This window comes from Candoia aspera, chromosome 18 (genome assembly GCF_035149785.1).
Source record: "Candoia aspera isolate rCanAsp1 chromosome 18, rCanAsp1.hap2, whole genome shotgun sequence".
NCBI lineage: Eukaryota > Metazoa > Chordata > Lepidosauria > Squamata > Boidae > Candoia > Candoia aspera.
Window position 1 is genome coordinate 4,516,713 of NC_086170.1, and position 17,453 is coordinate 4,534,165.

General features: G+C 47.6%; 1 protein-coding gene across 3 annotated transcripts in view; it reads right to left on the bottom strand.

Annotated features, from left to right (window-relative positions):
- Positions 1-11,195: 11,195 nt before the first annotated feature.
- The window catches only part of EPHB2 (EPH receptor B2), a 46,324-nt gene continuing 40,066 nt past the window's right edge, over positions 11,196-17,453 (bottom strand). For all 3 annotated transcript variants that reach the window (XM_063317581.1, XM_063317579.1, XM_063317580.1), the window contains exons 10-15: positions 16,744-16,991; positions 15,414-15,629; positions 14,202-14,351; positions 13,304-13,497; positions 12,292-12,447; positions 11,196-11,304 (exon numbers count right to left, since the gene is read on the bottom strand). In XM_063317581.1, the coding sequence (XP_063173651.1) occupies positions 11,196-11,304; positions 12,292-12,447; positions 13,304-13,497; positions 14,202-14,351; positions 15,414-15,629; positions 16,744-16,991 (1,073 nt within the window). The remainder of the gene's footprint in view (positions 11,305-12,291; positions 12,448-13,303; positions 13,498-14,201; positions 14,352-15,413; positions 15,630-16,743; positions 16,992-17,453) is intronic.

Genomic DNA, 17,453 nt, shown 5'->3' on the forward strand with positions numbered 1-17,453 from the left:
TGGAACAAAGTCATTTATTTTGGCTCATTCCAGGACTGTTTCGTTATTCTTCTCCCCCGCCTTCGAGCCTAGAGGAAGAGGGCACCAGCATCCGTCCGTTCAGACATTTTCTAGGGAACAAAGACCCAGCAAAGTTGGAAACTGGTTAATTCATCCCATTGTTGCCTTGTTCTTCTCTTCCTTCAAAGCACACAGAAGGGTGGCCTGAAACGACAAGGCTCTAAGTTCAGAATTGCCTCTTTGCTTAATTTCTGTTTGGCTTGTAAACACGTGTTTGAGAAGGCAGCGGCAACATCTCTGTTACTGCTGGGTGCGGCACAAGGGGCACGTGTGTGTGTGTGTGTGTGTGCCATTCCTTCCTTCTCCCCCCCACCCACCTTGAACCTGGAAGGAAGAGCCACTCCCCTGCTTTTTGATTGCCTTGAAAGTTGCCATATTCCACCCCACCGGTGGCTGCCACCTCCAAAGGACTAGGATTTCCTTCCGGAATCACTGATCCTGAGTGCAAAGCTGGGGGAGCAAGACCTTCTGGTAGACTCCCCTCTCCTGGGAAAGCCAAAAGGCACCAGTGGAGCTAAATAGGGATGTGCGAAATGAATCACAGAAGCACAGACCCATGGAACCGTGGAACCGTGGAATCACAATCATGGGATTATGGAATCACAATCATGGGATCGTGGGATCGTGGGATCGTGGAATCATGGAATCATGGAATCATGGAATCATGGAATCATGGAATCGGAATCATGGAACCGTGGAACCGTGGAACCACAATCATGGGATTATGGAATCACAATCATGGGATCATGGGATTGTGGAATCATGGAATCATGGAATCATGGAATCGGAATCATGGAACCGTGGAATCGTGGAATCACAATCATGGGATTATGGAATCACAATCATGGGATCATGGGATCGTGGAATCATGGAATCATGGAATCATGGAATCGGAATCATGGAACCGTGGAATCGTGGAATCACAATCATGGGATTATGGAATCACAATCATGGGATCATGGGATCGTGGAATCAGAATCATGGGATTATGGAAGCACAATCATGGGATCATGGGATCGTGGAATCATGGAATCGGGATCATGGGATCATGGGATTGTGGAATCAGAATCACGGAATCACGGAATCACGGAATCAGAATCATGGAATCATGGAATTGTAGAATCAGAATCATGGAATCATGGAATCACAATCATGGATCCAGAATCATGGAATCAAAGGGTTGGGAGGGACCTTGGAGGTCTTCTAGTCCAACCCGCTGCCCAGTGCAGGAGCCCTTAGATTATCCTGGACCAATGGCTGCCCACCCTTTGTTTGAAACCTTCCACTGATGGAGCCCCCACGCCTGCAGGAGGGAGGCCGTTCCACGGCTTCAGAGCTCTCACAGTCAGGAAATTCCTCCTGATTTCAAGGTTGGACCTACCTCTCTCCAGCCCAAATAGTGCCCGTGTGGACCATTCCGTGCACGGAATGGCTGATCCGGGATGGTTGGTGGTCAAGTCAAAACGCGCAGGTTCCAGGCAGAAGGTCTGGGGGGGGGGTTGGGAGGGAGACATGCCACGGGCCTCTGCAGCAGTGCACAGAGGGTTGGCATGGAGTGGTAGGAAAAGGAAAGCGGCTGGGAGCTTGGTGGGGAAGCGGGCTGGCAGAATACGCTGCCCTTGAAGCTAAGGGCATTGTTGGCAGGAAAACCAAGCGCTGGGGAGACGGGCCGGGGCCATGACACCCGCCACACGGAGGAGGGAGGGAGAGAAGCCAGAGCACAGCAGCCCTGCCTTACTCCCCTGTCAGATCCTCCTGGGGGTTCCTCAAGGTCTGGTCCAAAAAGTCCAGGGCGTGATCTTGTGATGCCATGATGTTGCCCTCAAAGCTTTCTCTTTTATGGGCAGGCAGAGCTTCAGTCGCAACATCATGGCATCCAACTGGACTTTTGGGACCACGCCGCGCACGCACACACACATCCCGAGTCCACCCCAGCTTTTATTTCGGCTGAAATCTCTAGAAACAGAACTTGCTAGGTTTCAATTCAGCGCCGAACCCCAGGCCTCCTGGGGCGGTTTCATCAGACTTCTAAAATGCAATGCGTGTGTTTTGGATGCGATACAAGGCACGTGCTCCTTTTTTGCGCAGCCCATTAGTGATCCAGTGTGGGAAGGCAGGTGGGCCTCAGGAGGTGTGAGCGAAGGAGAGCCATCCAGGAGAACAGATGCCAGAATCAAATTTGGAAGACCAAAGGACCACGTTTCCCCACTGCGGCCCAGAAACCTGAATGGGTGTGGTGTGATATTTAGAGCAGTTTAGGCGCGCACACACACACATGCACGCACCAACTCATCAGTCAGAAACCACTACTTAGTTGCAGGGGAAACGCATCAGACTTTTACAAGCAGATCTGGAGGTGGTGACATGGCTGGACCGAAACTGTGAGGAAGTCCAGCCACAGATGGTGCCAGATAGGAAAAAGTTCTTTGCTTTACAAGGACACTTGGAGTTAGAATAAGGCACATATGAAGCACTAAGAAAAACTTGGAAATGTCAAAGCTAAGATTACAGCTGCAGGCTTTAGGAAGGGTGGACTGGAATAAGCTACTTCCAATCAGATGATTTTACGATATTAAAACCATCAGCAAATGTGGCTGAAGTATATTTTGGCCATGAACGACAGGATCATACCTTAGTGGATATTCAATCAACATCAGAGTAATAGAAGTCTATATGGTGGGGGAAGACCCTGAGGAATCTGGTGGCAAAATGCAAGAATTGCTTGATGCAACGTCTAAAAATGGTGTAAAGGACGATTGGAGAAATGGAGGAATCTGGAATGCCAGGAAACAGTGACTGAGTAAACATAATACTGGAAAAGAGTTTTCATAATTCTGTTTTATGGATAGAAAGCTTGTTCACTGACCGTGCCTACTTCAGGCAAAGTAAATGCAGAGGCTACCAGGGGGATCCCAAAATGACAACCTCGTGATGTCATTGCACCAAGGATGCAATGTGCATTTGGGTCACGTTGCATGATGCATGGGGCAAGTATTGTGAATTGTGTCATGCCCTACATAAGGACATCCTGCATTTGCTTATCGTCAGGTCAACAACATCAAAATCACATCAACTATTTAATATGAAGGTGGAGGATTGTAATCCAGCGGCGTAAGGACAATTTTAGGCGCAGAGTGTAGAACAGACCATGAATTATTGACATCAAGTAAATGGGTTAAAGTTAAATTTAAAAAGACTAAGCGTTGAACATCTGATTATTCTTTTGAGGAACCTCAAAAACAACCAGAACATCTGATTATTCTTTTGAGGAACCTCAAAAACAACCAGAACATCTGATTATTCTTTTGAGGAACCTCAAAAACAACCAGAACATCTGATTATTCTTTTGAGGAACCTCAAAAACAACCAGAACATCTGATTATTCTTTTGAGGAACCTCAAAAACAACCAGAACATCTGATTGATTATTCTTTTGAGGAACCTCAAAAACAACCAGAACATCTGATTATTCTTTTGAGGAACCTCAAAAACAACCAGAACATCTGATTGATTATTCTTTTGAGGAACCTCAAAAACAACCAGAACATCTGATTGATTATTCTTTTGAGGAACCTCAAAAACAACCAGAACATCTGATTATTCTTTTGAGGAACCTCAAAAACAACCAGAACATCTGATTATTCTTTTGAGGAACCTCAAAAACAACCAGAACATCTGATTATTCTTTTGAGGAACCTCAAAAACAACCAGAACATCTGATTATTCTTTTGAGGAACCTCAAAAACAACCAGAACATCTGATTATTCTTTTGAGGAACCTCAAAAACAACCAGAACATCTGATTGATTATTCTTTTGAGGAACCTCAAAAACAACCAGAACATCTGATTATTCTTTTGAGGAACCTCAAAAACAACCAGAACATCTGATTATTCTTTTGAGGAACCTCAAAAACAACCAGAACATCTGATTATTCTTTTGAGGAACCTCAAAAACAACCAGAACATCTGATTATTCTTTTGAGGAACCTCAAAAACAACCAGAACATCTGATTGATTATTCTTTTGAGGAACCTCAAAAACAACCAGAACATCTGATTATTCTTTTGAGGAACCTCAAAAACAACCAGAACATCTGATTATTCTTTTGAGGAACCTCAAAAACAACCAGAACATCTGATTATTCTTTTGAGGAACCTCAAAAACAACCAGAACATCTGATTATTCTTTTGAGGAACCTCAAAAACAACCAGAACATCTGATTGATTATTCTTTTGAGGAACCTCAAAAACAACCAGAACATCTGATTGATTATTCTTTTGAGGAACCTCAAAAACAACCAGAACATCTGATTATTCTTTTGAGGAACCTCAAAAACAACCAGAACATCTGATTATTCTTTTGAGGAACCTCAAAAACAACCAGAACATCTGATTATGGGAGCAAGAAAACGAAGCAGCTTGTACATGGAATGGCATGATTGAAAGAGTTGAGAGCTGGAGTCAAAACTGGAGCTCCAAGGACTAACCATTTTGCGATCTACAGACCGTATCTCTTTGTTATTCCAAAAGAAAGAAGAACAAAGTCTTATTAGAGAAGATGGAATGAAAAATGAAATATCTGTTAAATATTAAGAAGAGAAAAGTCATGCCAACTCCATCCTTCGTGAGCTCACATTTGGCAGTGAGGAAGTTTTGTTTCTTTGGAATCAAGAATAAACAACAATGTACATGGTGCTAGGGAAGAAAGCAACAATAAAGTTAGATAACGATCAGGGACGTTTTTCAGGGTTTTCCTGAATGGGAATGCACGGCTGTGAAAAATGAGAAAAAGAAGAGAAATGCCTTTGAAGTATGGACCCGAAGAATCCATGGGCTCGTAGGAGTACCACAAATCACAGGAAGAACCTATTATTTGGTCTTGGATCAAATGAAAACTGCTTTCTTGAGGTGATCATCAAGACAACAGAAACTCATATGGCAGGTGGTGGATTAGAAGAAAAATGGCCACGCTTGACCAAGTTGAGGGAAGAGAAGACAAACATGACTGGAACATCACCGAGGGCCAGTCAAGGTGGTGGCCCTGTCCGTACTTTCTCCAGTTGTCTCATTTGAAGCTGACCAATTCGATTTTGACAAACCTGAATGCACCAACTGCGTCACTCTGAAGGTCAACGGTTTCATTGGACGGACTGAAGAACTGAAAACGTCCATTCAGCACAGGAAATTGTCAAAGCCCTGTTCAATCATTTCAGCAGGAGATTCACACCACCTCAACGTGCCAATTACTCTTGCGTTTCTTTCCTTCTGCTCTAGACCACACGCATCCCATGAAAGACCAAGGCCAGCTCTCCTCTTGTTGCTTGATACAACCAAACACCACCACTTCGCTGCTGTCCACCATCTCTCGAGAGGGATTTTGAACTCCAGAACTCACAGCGGACACACCCAACCTAATTTTGGGACTTCCCCTGTTTCTTCCCATCCCCTTCTGCCCTCAACCTCACCCTAGCTGACCAGGTTTCCCAGAAAACTTTATGGTGGTGTCACTCTCAGGGGCCTTTGGCATCACATCCCCCAGGTGGACCCAGTGGAGGCAGAAATGTGCCATCTGCAGATGTTTCCAGCTTTAGCACTGAGTGTGGTTTCTCCTTCTATTCAACAGCGGAGCCGTGCCTGGGAGATCAAAGGTGCCAAGAGTCAACAGAAAACAATGGAGGAAGGACCAGTTTCACACTTCACATTTATTTTGGAAAAAAAAGTCTTCTTAAAAATACTCCTACAAAGATATCGGAGTAGCGGGTTCTGCTTGTCCTTTATAAATACATCTCGTTTCATTTCTTCCTTCTCCCCTTCCCAACAACATCCAAAGATGTCTGATGAAGTCAGAAGAAAGCCCTGGTTGGAATGGAAGACACGCCCTTGGGTGACAAGGGCTGGCAAACCACCTATTATTCACATTTTTTTTTCTTTTGTAAAAATACAAATACTGTCAAGGGTAAAGGACAAATGTTGCATGTGAGGCCACGGCTCGTGACCAGCCAGAGATAAAGCAGTATCCCTGAGATGGGGACCTGCCAATGAATTGAGTCACATTTTCATGAAGGTTCAAATCATTCAAAGCCATAAGAAAGAAGCAGGTGGACATCTGATGGTCCATTCAATGTTCTAGACACTCCAATTCCACCCCCCCCCAAAAAGATTACAGACAAAACTCTTAATTTTTTTGATTTTAAATAAATACTTGCTACTGTTTGCAGTCACTTCCCCTCCATATTCTTTCAGCACAAATCACCCATCTCCCTGTTCCAAGTTCACATCCAACTGAAAGCCAAGAGCTTGGCTGAAGATGGCACCCAATTTATCTGAGCAGCATAATGCCCCCTTCTAGATTAAGGACGGCGTTTCCCACATTGCTCAAATGGGCAATTCTTGTCAATCCCCCACTTTTCTTCCAACTCTGAAACAGAATTAGCCCTTTTTATTCATCCCTACACTTCCTTTCTTGGATGGAAGTCGAATTCTAAGAGCAAAAACTATTTATTGAATTTGGGACGGGGCTTTAGCGACAATGTCAGGCGTCTTTCCCCCCTACGTGAATTCCTCAAGGCTCACACACACCCAGTGAAACAAAACCCATCGATCAAACAAGCAGAGATTCCTGGATTAGATGATGTCCTCTGAAGCAGGGTTTATCAACCTTAACAACTTTAAGATGGTTGGACTTCAGCTGCCAGAATTTTGGGAGCTGAAGTCCATGGATGCTGGCTGGGGAATTCTGGGGGTTGAAGTCCATGGAAGCTGGCTGAGGAATTCTGGGGGTTGAAGTCCATGGAAGCTGGCTGAGGAATTCTGGGGGTTGAAGTCCATGGAAGCTGGCTGAGGAATTCTGGGGGTTGAAGTCCATGGAAGCTGGCTGAGGAATTCTGGGGGTTGAAGTCCACATTTCTTAAAGTTGCCAAGGTTGAGAAACTCTGCTCTAAAGCTTACATTTAGTGATTCTATGGGAGACCAAAAAAAAAAAAACAGATTCAGGCCAAGTAGCCTAATACAAACTAACATGAAACCAAGCCAGCTAGCTCCCTTCTGTGTCAAGGTCTATCAAGACTACTTTTGAGGTATACCTCATTTGTGGTGTCAGTCCATGGTCAACACTATTCCCACTGAGAAGAGTGTCAGTTATAGCCCTTTCTCCAGATCCCACCCTTGCTATTAACCATGTTGACTGAAGAGACACAGGAGGAACAAGGTTCTAGCATGCCAACACTTCAATCCAACCCACATGAGCAAACTGGTCTGACAAGCAGCATGGAGGGGTCCCCTCTTCCTTGCTCCAGAATCAGCTAGATTTATTTTCTTGGGAGAAATTTTGAAGTCTTTCCAGTTCTTAGAAAGACAGGGAAGGCCATTACGAGTGTCTCCCTCGCCTCAGCCTAATTTTCAGCCCCCCTTTTCCCAACCATACATCATTTCGTTCAAGGGGCCATGCAATTATATCTCAGCTTTAAGTGCAAAGGGTTGGCACGTGCCAGCCCAGAATCCTTCCTTTACTGTAGCCCACCCCATTCTGGCATGGAAGGTGTGGCTCACGCTTACCTACCACCAGCTCCCTCTGCCTTGCATTCACCCCACTGCAGTCCACAAACTACCAGTGAATAATCTGGAGCAGGGTTACTCTGGTGGCATAACCACAGTTTGTTGAGAAGCATCTTCCAGGACAGGGTGGCCCCATCCATCTTCAGTTCCCTCCTGAGAACAGGCTTTGTCACAGGAGCAAATTTTAACCCAGAAATATTCCTTCTAATTTGGAGAATGCCATGCTGAAAATTTCCCCGGCGTTTTCCCACCGTTCGCCTTCCGTTTAATGAAAAGCATTTGCTTCTGAGGATCAAGGGACAGCCGGAGGGACATGATCCTGAATACTTTCACTTTATGGGATTACAAGGTGGGGGGCAATCAGAGAGAACAGACCCTTAACAGCAGCTTCCTCTGCTGTCTTCAGTGATCAGTGCAGCTCAGAAGCGCCCCTGAAGAAATTTGGAAGAATTCTCAAAACCCCACCCCCCAATCCCCTGAATAAGGTAGAAAAAACAGTTGTGAGTTTTCTTGGTTTGATTTTGAGGGGTGAAAACTTTTGGGAACAATTGCAAGGTGGAATTCTACACGGCCTCTCTTATTGTCTGGCTTCTTGCAAACAAAATCACAGTGAAAAGCCTGGCTTGGTCTTATAAGCTCTCTGTTCTCTGTTTTCTCCTCCAAGGGGTGGCCTTTGCAGGAAAAACCTGGACCCCTCCCTGCACAAGCATCCCTCCCAGCTGGATGGCAGCATCCCCAAGCCTGGCATTTTATTGCTTTGTCTGGCAGAATGGGGCAACCACATTGCAGTCTCAGGACGGTGGGCATGGGCTTGGTGAAGCAGATGGGGGGCGGGGGTGGGAATGAGAGGATGGGGAAGAATGGGCGGGGTTTAGAAGAGGGCCAAGATGTTGGGGTGCAAGCCACAAAGGCCAACGCCGGCATGCCACTGGCACGCCGAGATGCTCCAGGTAAGATCAGCTGAGCTCACATGCTTGAAAAGCACTCTGTTGGCCAGCGTACGGATGGAAAAGCTCATTTGGTTTAAAAGAGTTTGGCACTGGGAGCCGAGCCCCCCCAACTTAAAGCGGAAGAAACAAGGCAAGTTTTGAGCAGCATTCTCATGCAAAGCCGTCAATGTTGAATTTTTGATTTGGGGGTGCCTCCCCTTCTCACGCATGTGTGAAATGTTCCGTGTGTGTGCGCATGTGTGTGTTCTTCCTTCCTCTCAGAGCAGCAAGATATAAGAATCAAAGGGCCTCCTTCTGAAGCAGTGTTTCTCAACCTTGGCAAGTTTAAGGTGGGTGGACTTCAACTCCCAGAATTCCCCAGCCTGGCTGGGGAATTCTGGGAGTTGAAGTCCACCCACCTTAAACTTGCCATGGTCGAGAAACACTGATCAAAGGAATAAAGAGATAGAGTCTTATGCAAAGCAAAGACACTTTCCTTGCTCCTTCATAAAAAACATCCAAGAAAAATATTTTTTTTTTTTGTTGCCTGAAACGAGAGCTCTGTCTTGCCATAGTGTGGAGCAATATCCTCAATTTGAAAATCAACGTGTCTAAACTGCTTAAAAAGGAGGCTTGTTTGGACAATATGCTTTGCTCAATGAAACTTGCTTGCAGGATTCAACACCCTTAAACCAAAGGGCTGTGTTCACACATGCATACAGAAACCGTACCAGGTTTAAAACTTTCCAGAGTTCGCATGTTGTGTCTGATGCAGCCTTTAGATCTTTAATTAGGCTGCAAATGTTGTGTGAATCCAGCCAGTTTGCCTTTTGGGTATATCTCCCACCTTCCCATCCTGATGTTGGAAGTTTACTTTCCGGTTCAGACATACTGCAAGAAGCTATGGTACAAGTTGGGTCTTGCCTGCATAACAGCTCAGCATGAAGGCTGAATCCAGCACTGGGGCTGCTTCAACCAACCATGGTTAAAGCAAACCATGGTTTAGCCGAGTATGAAAAATCGGGTGAAATAATGGGTGGTGTCCTCGTTCCTGGCTTGGCACGTTGTGTGCATGTGGCCCCTGGGGCTGATAAATCACAGCTTAGGGTTCCACAAATTTCAGCCGCTGTGATTTATTCCATCCAGCTGTCTTAAACCAACCCTGGTTTAAGTTGGTTGAACCAACCAAGGACATGGCAATGGTTGGACAACTCTGTGGGGGTTTTCCCCTGCTTTTTACCATGCCAAGGCCAGAACCTGGTCAAAGGGGACAGAATTGGCAGCGGTCTGACACACACACACACATGCTTTGGAAAATATGAGGACTGCATGTGACAAATATCTCAACCGACTGGAGGCCTGCCCTGTGGCTGCTAAGCCTGAGCTCTGCCAGGCTGTTCTGAGCTTCTACAACCTTGCATTTTCACTGACATTCCTTAATTTTCCTTGTAAATTCCCCAGAATCTGAAGGAGACTGGTGAGAATCCCAGATTACTCATTTCAGTGTCTGCTTCTTACTCCGAGCTGGCCTTCTCCATTCGTGGTTCCCTGGGAGCGTTTTTTCCCCCTTTTTTGCACATGTAGGAGAGATCAATTCAGCCAACATCTGCTCCTAAGATCCTGTGTGAGGAGGCAGAGGGCAGGCAACGGTTTTCTTGCGATGAATATCTGGCAGGCCCATTGACTGCAAAGGAAAATGAGAAAAGAAATAGGACCTCGCACGCACGCACACACACACACACACACCTGGGAGCATCCTGGCCAACGGACCAGGGTGGGTGTAAATCCTTGCACCCCTTGGAAGTGGAGGAAGAGGAGTGGGCCCCCCAGACACACAAAGGAGGTCATTGTTGCATTTGAGGGGGGGCGAAAACAACGCAAAGCAGCCCAAACCGTCCTCGGGACCCATTGCAAAATGAAGGCGGAAACATGGGACGACCACAACAGAAATGCACGTCAAGTCTACAGCACGCTATGGGGGGGAAGGCCTGGTGGACATCTCGAGGGTGTCCGAGCTGCCGCTGGGGGTGCGGGGGAAGCGGTCCAGGGAAGCACCGGACTCGATGCAATCCCAACACAATCCCAACACAACAGGGTCCCGAACCGTAGGAGGCCCCTCTGCGAGGCAAAGATGGCTCTGTCCCCAGGAGAAAGGCCGGAGAGGAGATGAATCTAAAAAACCGCTTCTTCGGGTTTCTGTCCGTCAAAGGAAAGAGGGTTTAAAAAGACCCGTCCATCTGAGAAGTCCCTTGCTATGGAAAATAGCTTCCCGTCTCTTCCCGGTCTTCAGTCCAGCCCAAAGAGCTGTTGGGGGGGAATCACGTCCAGCAAAGCTTGAAGGCAACGGAGCTTCCCCAGCCCCATTCCAGATGTTCGGGGCCCTTCTGGGAAGGTTGGGGGACCGAGAAGAGCCGTTTGCAATCCCTTAGCCCTTGAGGAGAAGGCCCACGTCAATGACGTTGTGTTGGGAGCATCCTTCTAAATAAGAATCCCCGGTTGCCCTGCTCTGCTCAGAGTCTGCAGCCGCTCGGCACTCCGGTCTCCGCAGCGGCCATCTCCTTTGGGGGCCCCAGGGCCCGTGGAAAACCTGGACACACACTAGGACAGTGAGGGAGCAGGGCCTCAAGCTCGTGGCCATGTGCAAGCACCACGTCTCAAACTTCCACGGACTGGATCTGGTTCATCTGCGTGCGCATCACTTGAATGCTGTTCAGGATCTTCTTTTGGTGGCCGGCCAGCGTCACTCCGACTCGCAGGATGTCTCTGGGGCCGGGAAGAAGAGTGGGGGGGAGAAGATTAGCAGGAGGGAAGCCAGCCTAGTTTCGCTTTCAGTTCTTGCTTTAAGAAACAGAAGTAAAGGCAAAATGCAAAAAAGAGAAAACAAAAATACAGGGTGCCCTCGACTTACGACCGTTCCTCTAACGACGGTCCGAAGTTACGACGGTCCCAAGTTACGACAGCTTCGGAGTGGGTGCTTTACAGCCTTTACAGCCTGTAAAGCACTGCTGAGTGTCACAAAACATCACATGCACCCCATGGTCACATGACCGACTCACATTTATGACTGGTTGCAGCATCCCATGGTCACATGACTGCATTTGCAATGTTTTTTGCCGTTTTCTGGCAAAAAACGCCCTTTGGGGAAGCTGGATTCGCTTAACGACTGCAATGATTCACTTAACAACCTGTGATTCACTTAACGACCCATGATTTGCTTAACCACCACCATAAAATCGTCTTAAACCAGGTCTGGTCATGTGGCAACTCAACTTACAACTGCAATGACTTACAATGGAAATTCCGGTCCCAATTGTGGTCATAAACAAAGGATAACCTGTAGGACATTTCTGGGGCCAGGAAGAAGACTAGAAGATAAGTGGGAGCGAAGCATCAGGTCACTGCCTGATGTAGGCTTTGTTTTGTTTTATTATTTTTTATTTATTTTCCCCATAAAAACAGGCAGAGCTTCAACTGCACCGCCACGGCTCCATCTTGACTTTTTTGACCACACCCCATGGACACCCCTGCCAGTCCCTGTCTATGAATCAGCCTCCCCATTTTGATACCATTCAGGTGTGCTGATAAAATTCCCAGTACCAGGTCAGAGCAAGGTGCTGTAAACCTCAGAGGTGCCTGCAGGGGAAGGTCAAACGAGTCAAGATGGCGGCTGCAACAGAGCAATCCAAGCCCCGCCCCTCGTTAATGCGGGACGCGTCACTTTGCGAATCCGGGGCCAAGACCTGTCCTTACTCCATGGTCATCTGGGAAACCAGGTCGAAGCTGGTGAAACCGTTGCTGGCAAAACTGTCTTTATATTGGCCCATCTTGATCGCTTCAAGCCATTCATCGACCGTGTTGAAGCTGGAATAGTCCGGGATCGTGCGGTCCAACAAGGGGAGATTAATCCTGCAAGACAACCACAACAGACTCTGGTCCCAACCTGGCACATTTCTAAACTACACAAGCCTGGGAATGCTTCCAAAAACTGCCTCCTCAAGTCCTCTTCTTTTAAACCAGGTCAACACTTAGCAAATTCTCCACTTTTTCATTTGTTATTGTAGAATTTTATCAGCCCCTCCAATTCCCTAATTCTCCTCTAATTTATGCCCTCAATGGAAATGGTTCATCCTTGAAAACCTTGGTACAATGCTGCAGTGTCGCAACACCACAATTTTGGGCTGAGTGCAACGACCTGCACATACGTTTCCACGCATTACCAAAATAACCGCCCAGAGGGATGGGCGGGGACAAATTGGATAAATAAATAAATTCAATAAATAAATAAAAATGCTGTAAGAAAACAACTTAATTTTATTGCATAGTTAGAGGTATTAGATACACACACACACACACACACACACACACATATTTCCAGATAAGTTTTGTGCAGTGTTTTACCATGAAACAGAACCAGGGGAATAAAAGATGCAACGGGCTGAACAAACTGAACGCCGAGGGAAGCTGGGGAAAACCAGTCTGGGGAAAACTTTTAGAAATTCAACCATGAGAAAGGTGGGCTTTCGTGGCACAAAAGAAACAGAAGCGTGTGTGTGTGTGTGTGCGTGGGTGTGGGTTTGTGTTTCGGGGAGGGAACCTTATTCCAGCTTTTCCTAACCTTGGTGACCGTCTTCCATTTCTAACCCCGTGATAGATCCCCACGTTGCACATCCAGCCATCCCACGTGAAAGACCTCTTCCAATCCATGAAGAAGACACAAGGTCTTCTTCAGTGTCAAAGTCAAAGGCTTGCTCTGCTTCCTTACCCTGAGGAAAGGGGTGCCATGGCTTTCAGGCTGTTGGGGTTTCGGATCATCTTGTCTAAGGTGTTGACAATCTGTCCAAATTTGGGCCGGTGGTTGCGGTCCTTCTGCCAGCAGTCCAACATGAGCTGATGAAGAGCATTGGGACAGTCCATGGATGGTGGCAATCGATAGTCTTGCTCAATGGCATTGATTACCTGGAAATGAATGACTCATGGGTGGGCACGAGCTTTACACCAGCGGGGGCCTCTCGAACCCTGAGTGAATGTTATGCTCGATGGCCCCAGCTTTGTGTTATTGGGGTTCTACTTCCAAAAACGAACAAGCTGCACCCATCCACCGCTTCACTTTCTGAGAAGGCTTTTTGCAAGTTTGGAAAGAGAAGGGTCTGAGAAATGGAACTGCTGAAAGCATAACCTTCAGCATTAGGAAGACAAAAAAAATTGTCCTCCTGCCTTTGAGGACCATCAACCCTTCCAGGCTAGCACAATCATCTTGTTTGAAGAACAGGGAGGTGGTCTAAAGGGTGGTTAGAGGGTAGCAGGTTGAAAATGGTGCTTTAGAAATCAAATCAAATCAAATCAAATCAAATCAAATCAAATCAACCTGTATTATGGTCACAAACCAGCAGAGTTTAGATGACAAAGATTCTGAGTTAGGAGGGATGGTTTGGATTAAAGCCTTTCTCTCACCCCTCTATAGAAAAGCAGGAGCAGCATCCCAAACAATGCAAGATTCCCACAAGATTCCCTTCCCCTTTTTTCCCGAAGCAGCCAATTATTTCTGAAAATCCCCCGGTTTCTGCTGTCTAGGCTGACAGGTGAGGCCACTCCTATCACTCGAAGCTGTACCCATCTACCACGCCCAGTGATTCCCCAGATGTCCTGGAGCTGCGACTTACGTCCTGGTTGGTCATATCCCAATAAGGCCTCTCCCCATAGGAGGTCACCTCCCACATGACAATGCCGTAGCTCCACACATCACTGGCGGAAGTGAACTTTCGATACTGGATGGCTTCAGGCGCCGTCCAGCGGATCGGGATCTTCCCACCCTGCAAAGGCGAGGAGAAGAATTGGTTCAAGAAAAGGATATTCAGTGGGTGGGTGGGGTGGATGCACTACTTGTCTTTTGAGGGAGGGGACAATTCTTGGTTGCACAGTGAGAAAGAAAAGTTTTGGGGAAGAGGGACCCATGCAGAGCACCCTGACACTTCCTTGGTTAGACAGCCTGTTCTGTCTCTCTTCTTTGAGACAGGTAGTCCTCACTTAATGACCACAATAGAGACCGGAAAACTGGTGGTGAAGTGGTGTGGTCGTTAAGCGAGTCACCACACGACTGGACCTGATTTTATGACCATTTTTACGACAGTCATTAAGCGAATCCAGCTTCCTCAATGGAGGTTTTTTGCTGGAAACCGGCAAAAAAGGTCACAAATCACGACCACGTGACTTGCAGGATGCTGCAACGGGTCGTAAATGCAAGTCGGCTGCCGAGTGCCCAAATTGTGATCGTGTGACTGCAGGTGCGGTGTGATGTTTTGTAATGGTCATAAGCGGGAGTACAGGTCGTAAAGCACTTTTCCGGAGGCCATTGTAACTTTGGACCATCATTAAACGAACGGTCGTTAAGCGAGGACTGCCTGTATTCAAGACTGACCATTCCCAGCCTCCTTCAAGAGCCACTGATCCACTTGGACTTGGAGAAACTGAGGGGGGAGTAATGGGCTGGTCACAGCATAGCCACAATTCAGTGACGAGGCACTTGTCTTGCGTGCGAGGCCTTGGTCTCGTCAGGGAAGAAGAGCCTTCACCCATCGGAGGAGATCAGAATCCCATAACCTGGCCCTTTTCAGCCATTTTGGACTACAATTCCCAGGCTTCCCATTGCTGTCTGGAAACTGTCATTCAGCACGTCTCCAGAGGGCCAGATCAGGGTTGGCTGGCATGAACTAGACACGGCCAGTCTACAGCCTGAGGGCCGTATGTCAGCTCCTCAGGAGAAAGAGAAGAAGCAGGAAGTGTCAGGAAGGAAGTCTTGGCCTGCCCCCCGTCTTGCCTCAGTAAGCTTTCAAATTCTTGGCCCACCACCTCCACCCCTCCTTGCAGCATCTTACCAGAGCGCTGGTATAGGTGGGGTCCGAGGTATCGTCTTCCAAAAAGCGGGAGAGCCCAAAGTCAGAGACCTTGCAGACCAGGTTGCTGTTGACCAGGATGTTGCGTGCCGCCAAGTCACGGTGGACGTAGTTCATGTCAGCGAGGTATTTCATGCCAGCGGCGATGCCCCTTAGCATCCCCACCAACTGGATCACAGTAAATTGCCCATCATTTTGCTGAGGAGAAGAACATGAGGACAGGAAAGCTGGGTGGCATCCAGGGCAGGTGATGGGAGGTGTGAGCTGGCCACTGGGGTTCAAGGATCTCCTAGCCAGGAGACCTGGTTTCCCTCATCTCAAAAGCTGAACTTCAGATAGCTGTAGAACAAGTCATCCTCAGTCTTGCCTGTGGACCTTCCTGATGCATCGGAGTGGCCTCTACGTGACATAGACCTTTGGCCTGATTCAACAGGACTCCTGTTCACACAACCTCCTCAACCTAGTCAACCACTAACCCATTCAAATCTCCTAAAAGCATAGAATCATGCTAACCAGGACATAAGCCATCACTGGGGAGAATGTGCTCAGCTGTTCCTCTACTCCAGCAATTTTCTCAGAAGGTGAGGTAGACCATCAGAGGTGGCTGAATGGCCTTCAGTGTCCCTAAACCATGGCTGGTGAACATAGTTAATTCCACCTCAGGCAACTGACTCTTTTTGACATGCTCACAACCCTGTGGAGTCCTTGGTGTCCTCTGAGCTTGGTTCTTTTCTTGCAGATGTTTCGTTGCCCAACTAGGCAACGTCTTCAGAGAACCAAGCTCAGAGAGCACCAAGGACTCCACCATTCAACCTTGAGCTGCAGATACTCTGTTCTGTTGATTCGCACAACACGCTTAACCAGGTCAATGCAGGTCCAGTGGGTGCATTCACACAGAACCCCACATGTGCTTACTGTTGGCTATTTTTTTTCACAGAATCAGGGAGTTAGAAGAGGCCCATGCGGCCATCAAGACCAACCTCCTGCCCAATGCCAGAATCCTGGGCAGATGTCCTTCAAGCCTCTGCTTGAACAGAAGAAGTTCACTGGCAAACCCTTCTCATTTAGGACACCCTTCTTTTCATCTTCTGTTGGGGTTCAATGTATCACGCAAACCAGGCAACCCAGGTTTGGGATGTTGTGTGAACGACTCCATTGAGCAAAACGATTGCTTTGCGGGAGGGGGGCTAGAAAAATAAATGCTTTCTTTGCTTGTGCAAATGGAGGTCGAGAGTCCCGTGCCCCCTCTTTCCCTAAGGGCGGGATGTGACCTGCGAGGGAGAAGCTGCTGCACCCCGTTTTGGGATCTTACCCGGAGGAAGGAATCCAAGGAACCGTTCTCCATGAATTCGGTGACTATCATGACTGGGGAGCTCTTTGTCACCACCCCCTCCAAGTGGATCACGTTGGGGTGGTCGAACTGACCCATGATGCTGGCTTCGCTCAGGAAATCCCGCCGCTGCTTCTCGGTGTACCCCGATTTCAGAGTCTTGATGGCCACAAAGCTCTCCCTTTTGCCCGGCAACTTCAGGTGGCCGCTGCACACCTCACCAAATTCTCCTGGTGGAGTGGGGGGGGGGATCAAGAATAGAGAAACACACTTGGCCCCTCTGAAACCTCAGCTTTCTACATTTCGGTCCCCAAGAGATCCTCGGATGCGGCTTCATCCTGTCCCCGCCGCTGTTCAATGAACCATTTCGTTGATCCCCTGTACGGCGAGGGGGGGGGCAGTTCATCATCCCCCCCACTTGATGGGGTCCCCCTTTGATGGGGTGGCCCCCGCTCTCTGCACAATTCATTTCTGCTTTCGGATGTTCGTAATCCGCCCCATAAGTGAGATCACAGATTGACTTAGAACGCTAGGAGCAGCAATAATGCAATAAAACACGTTCAACCAGAGGGGGGAAGACTCGAGATTAAAATGATTTAAAAGCCACTATATTCTGGCGCAAGATAAATGCGCTCCTGGAAGCTTCATGAGCATTGAAGACGATTGCCGGGGATATTCCTTCGGATTTCCAG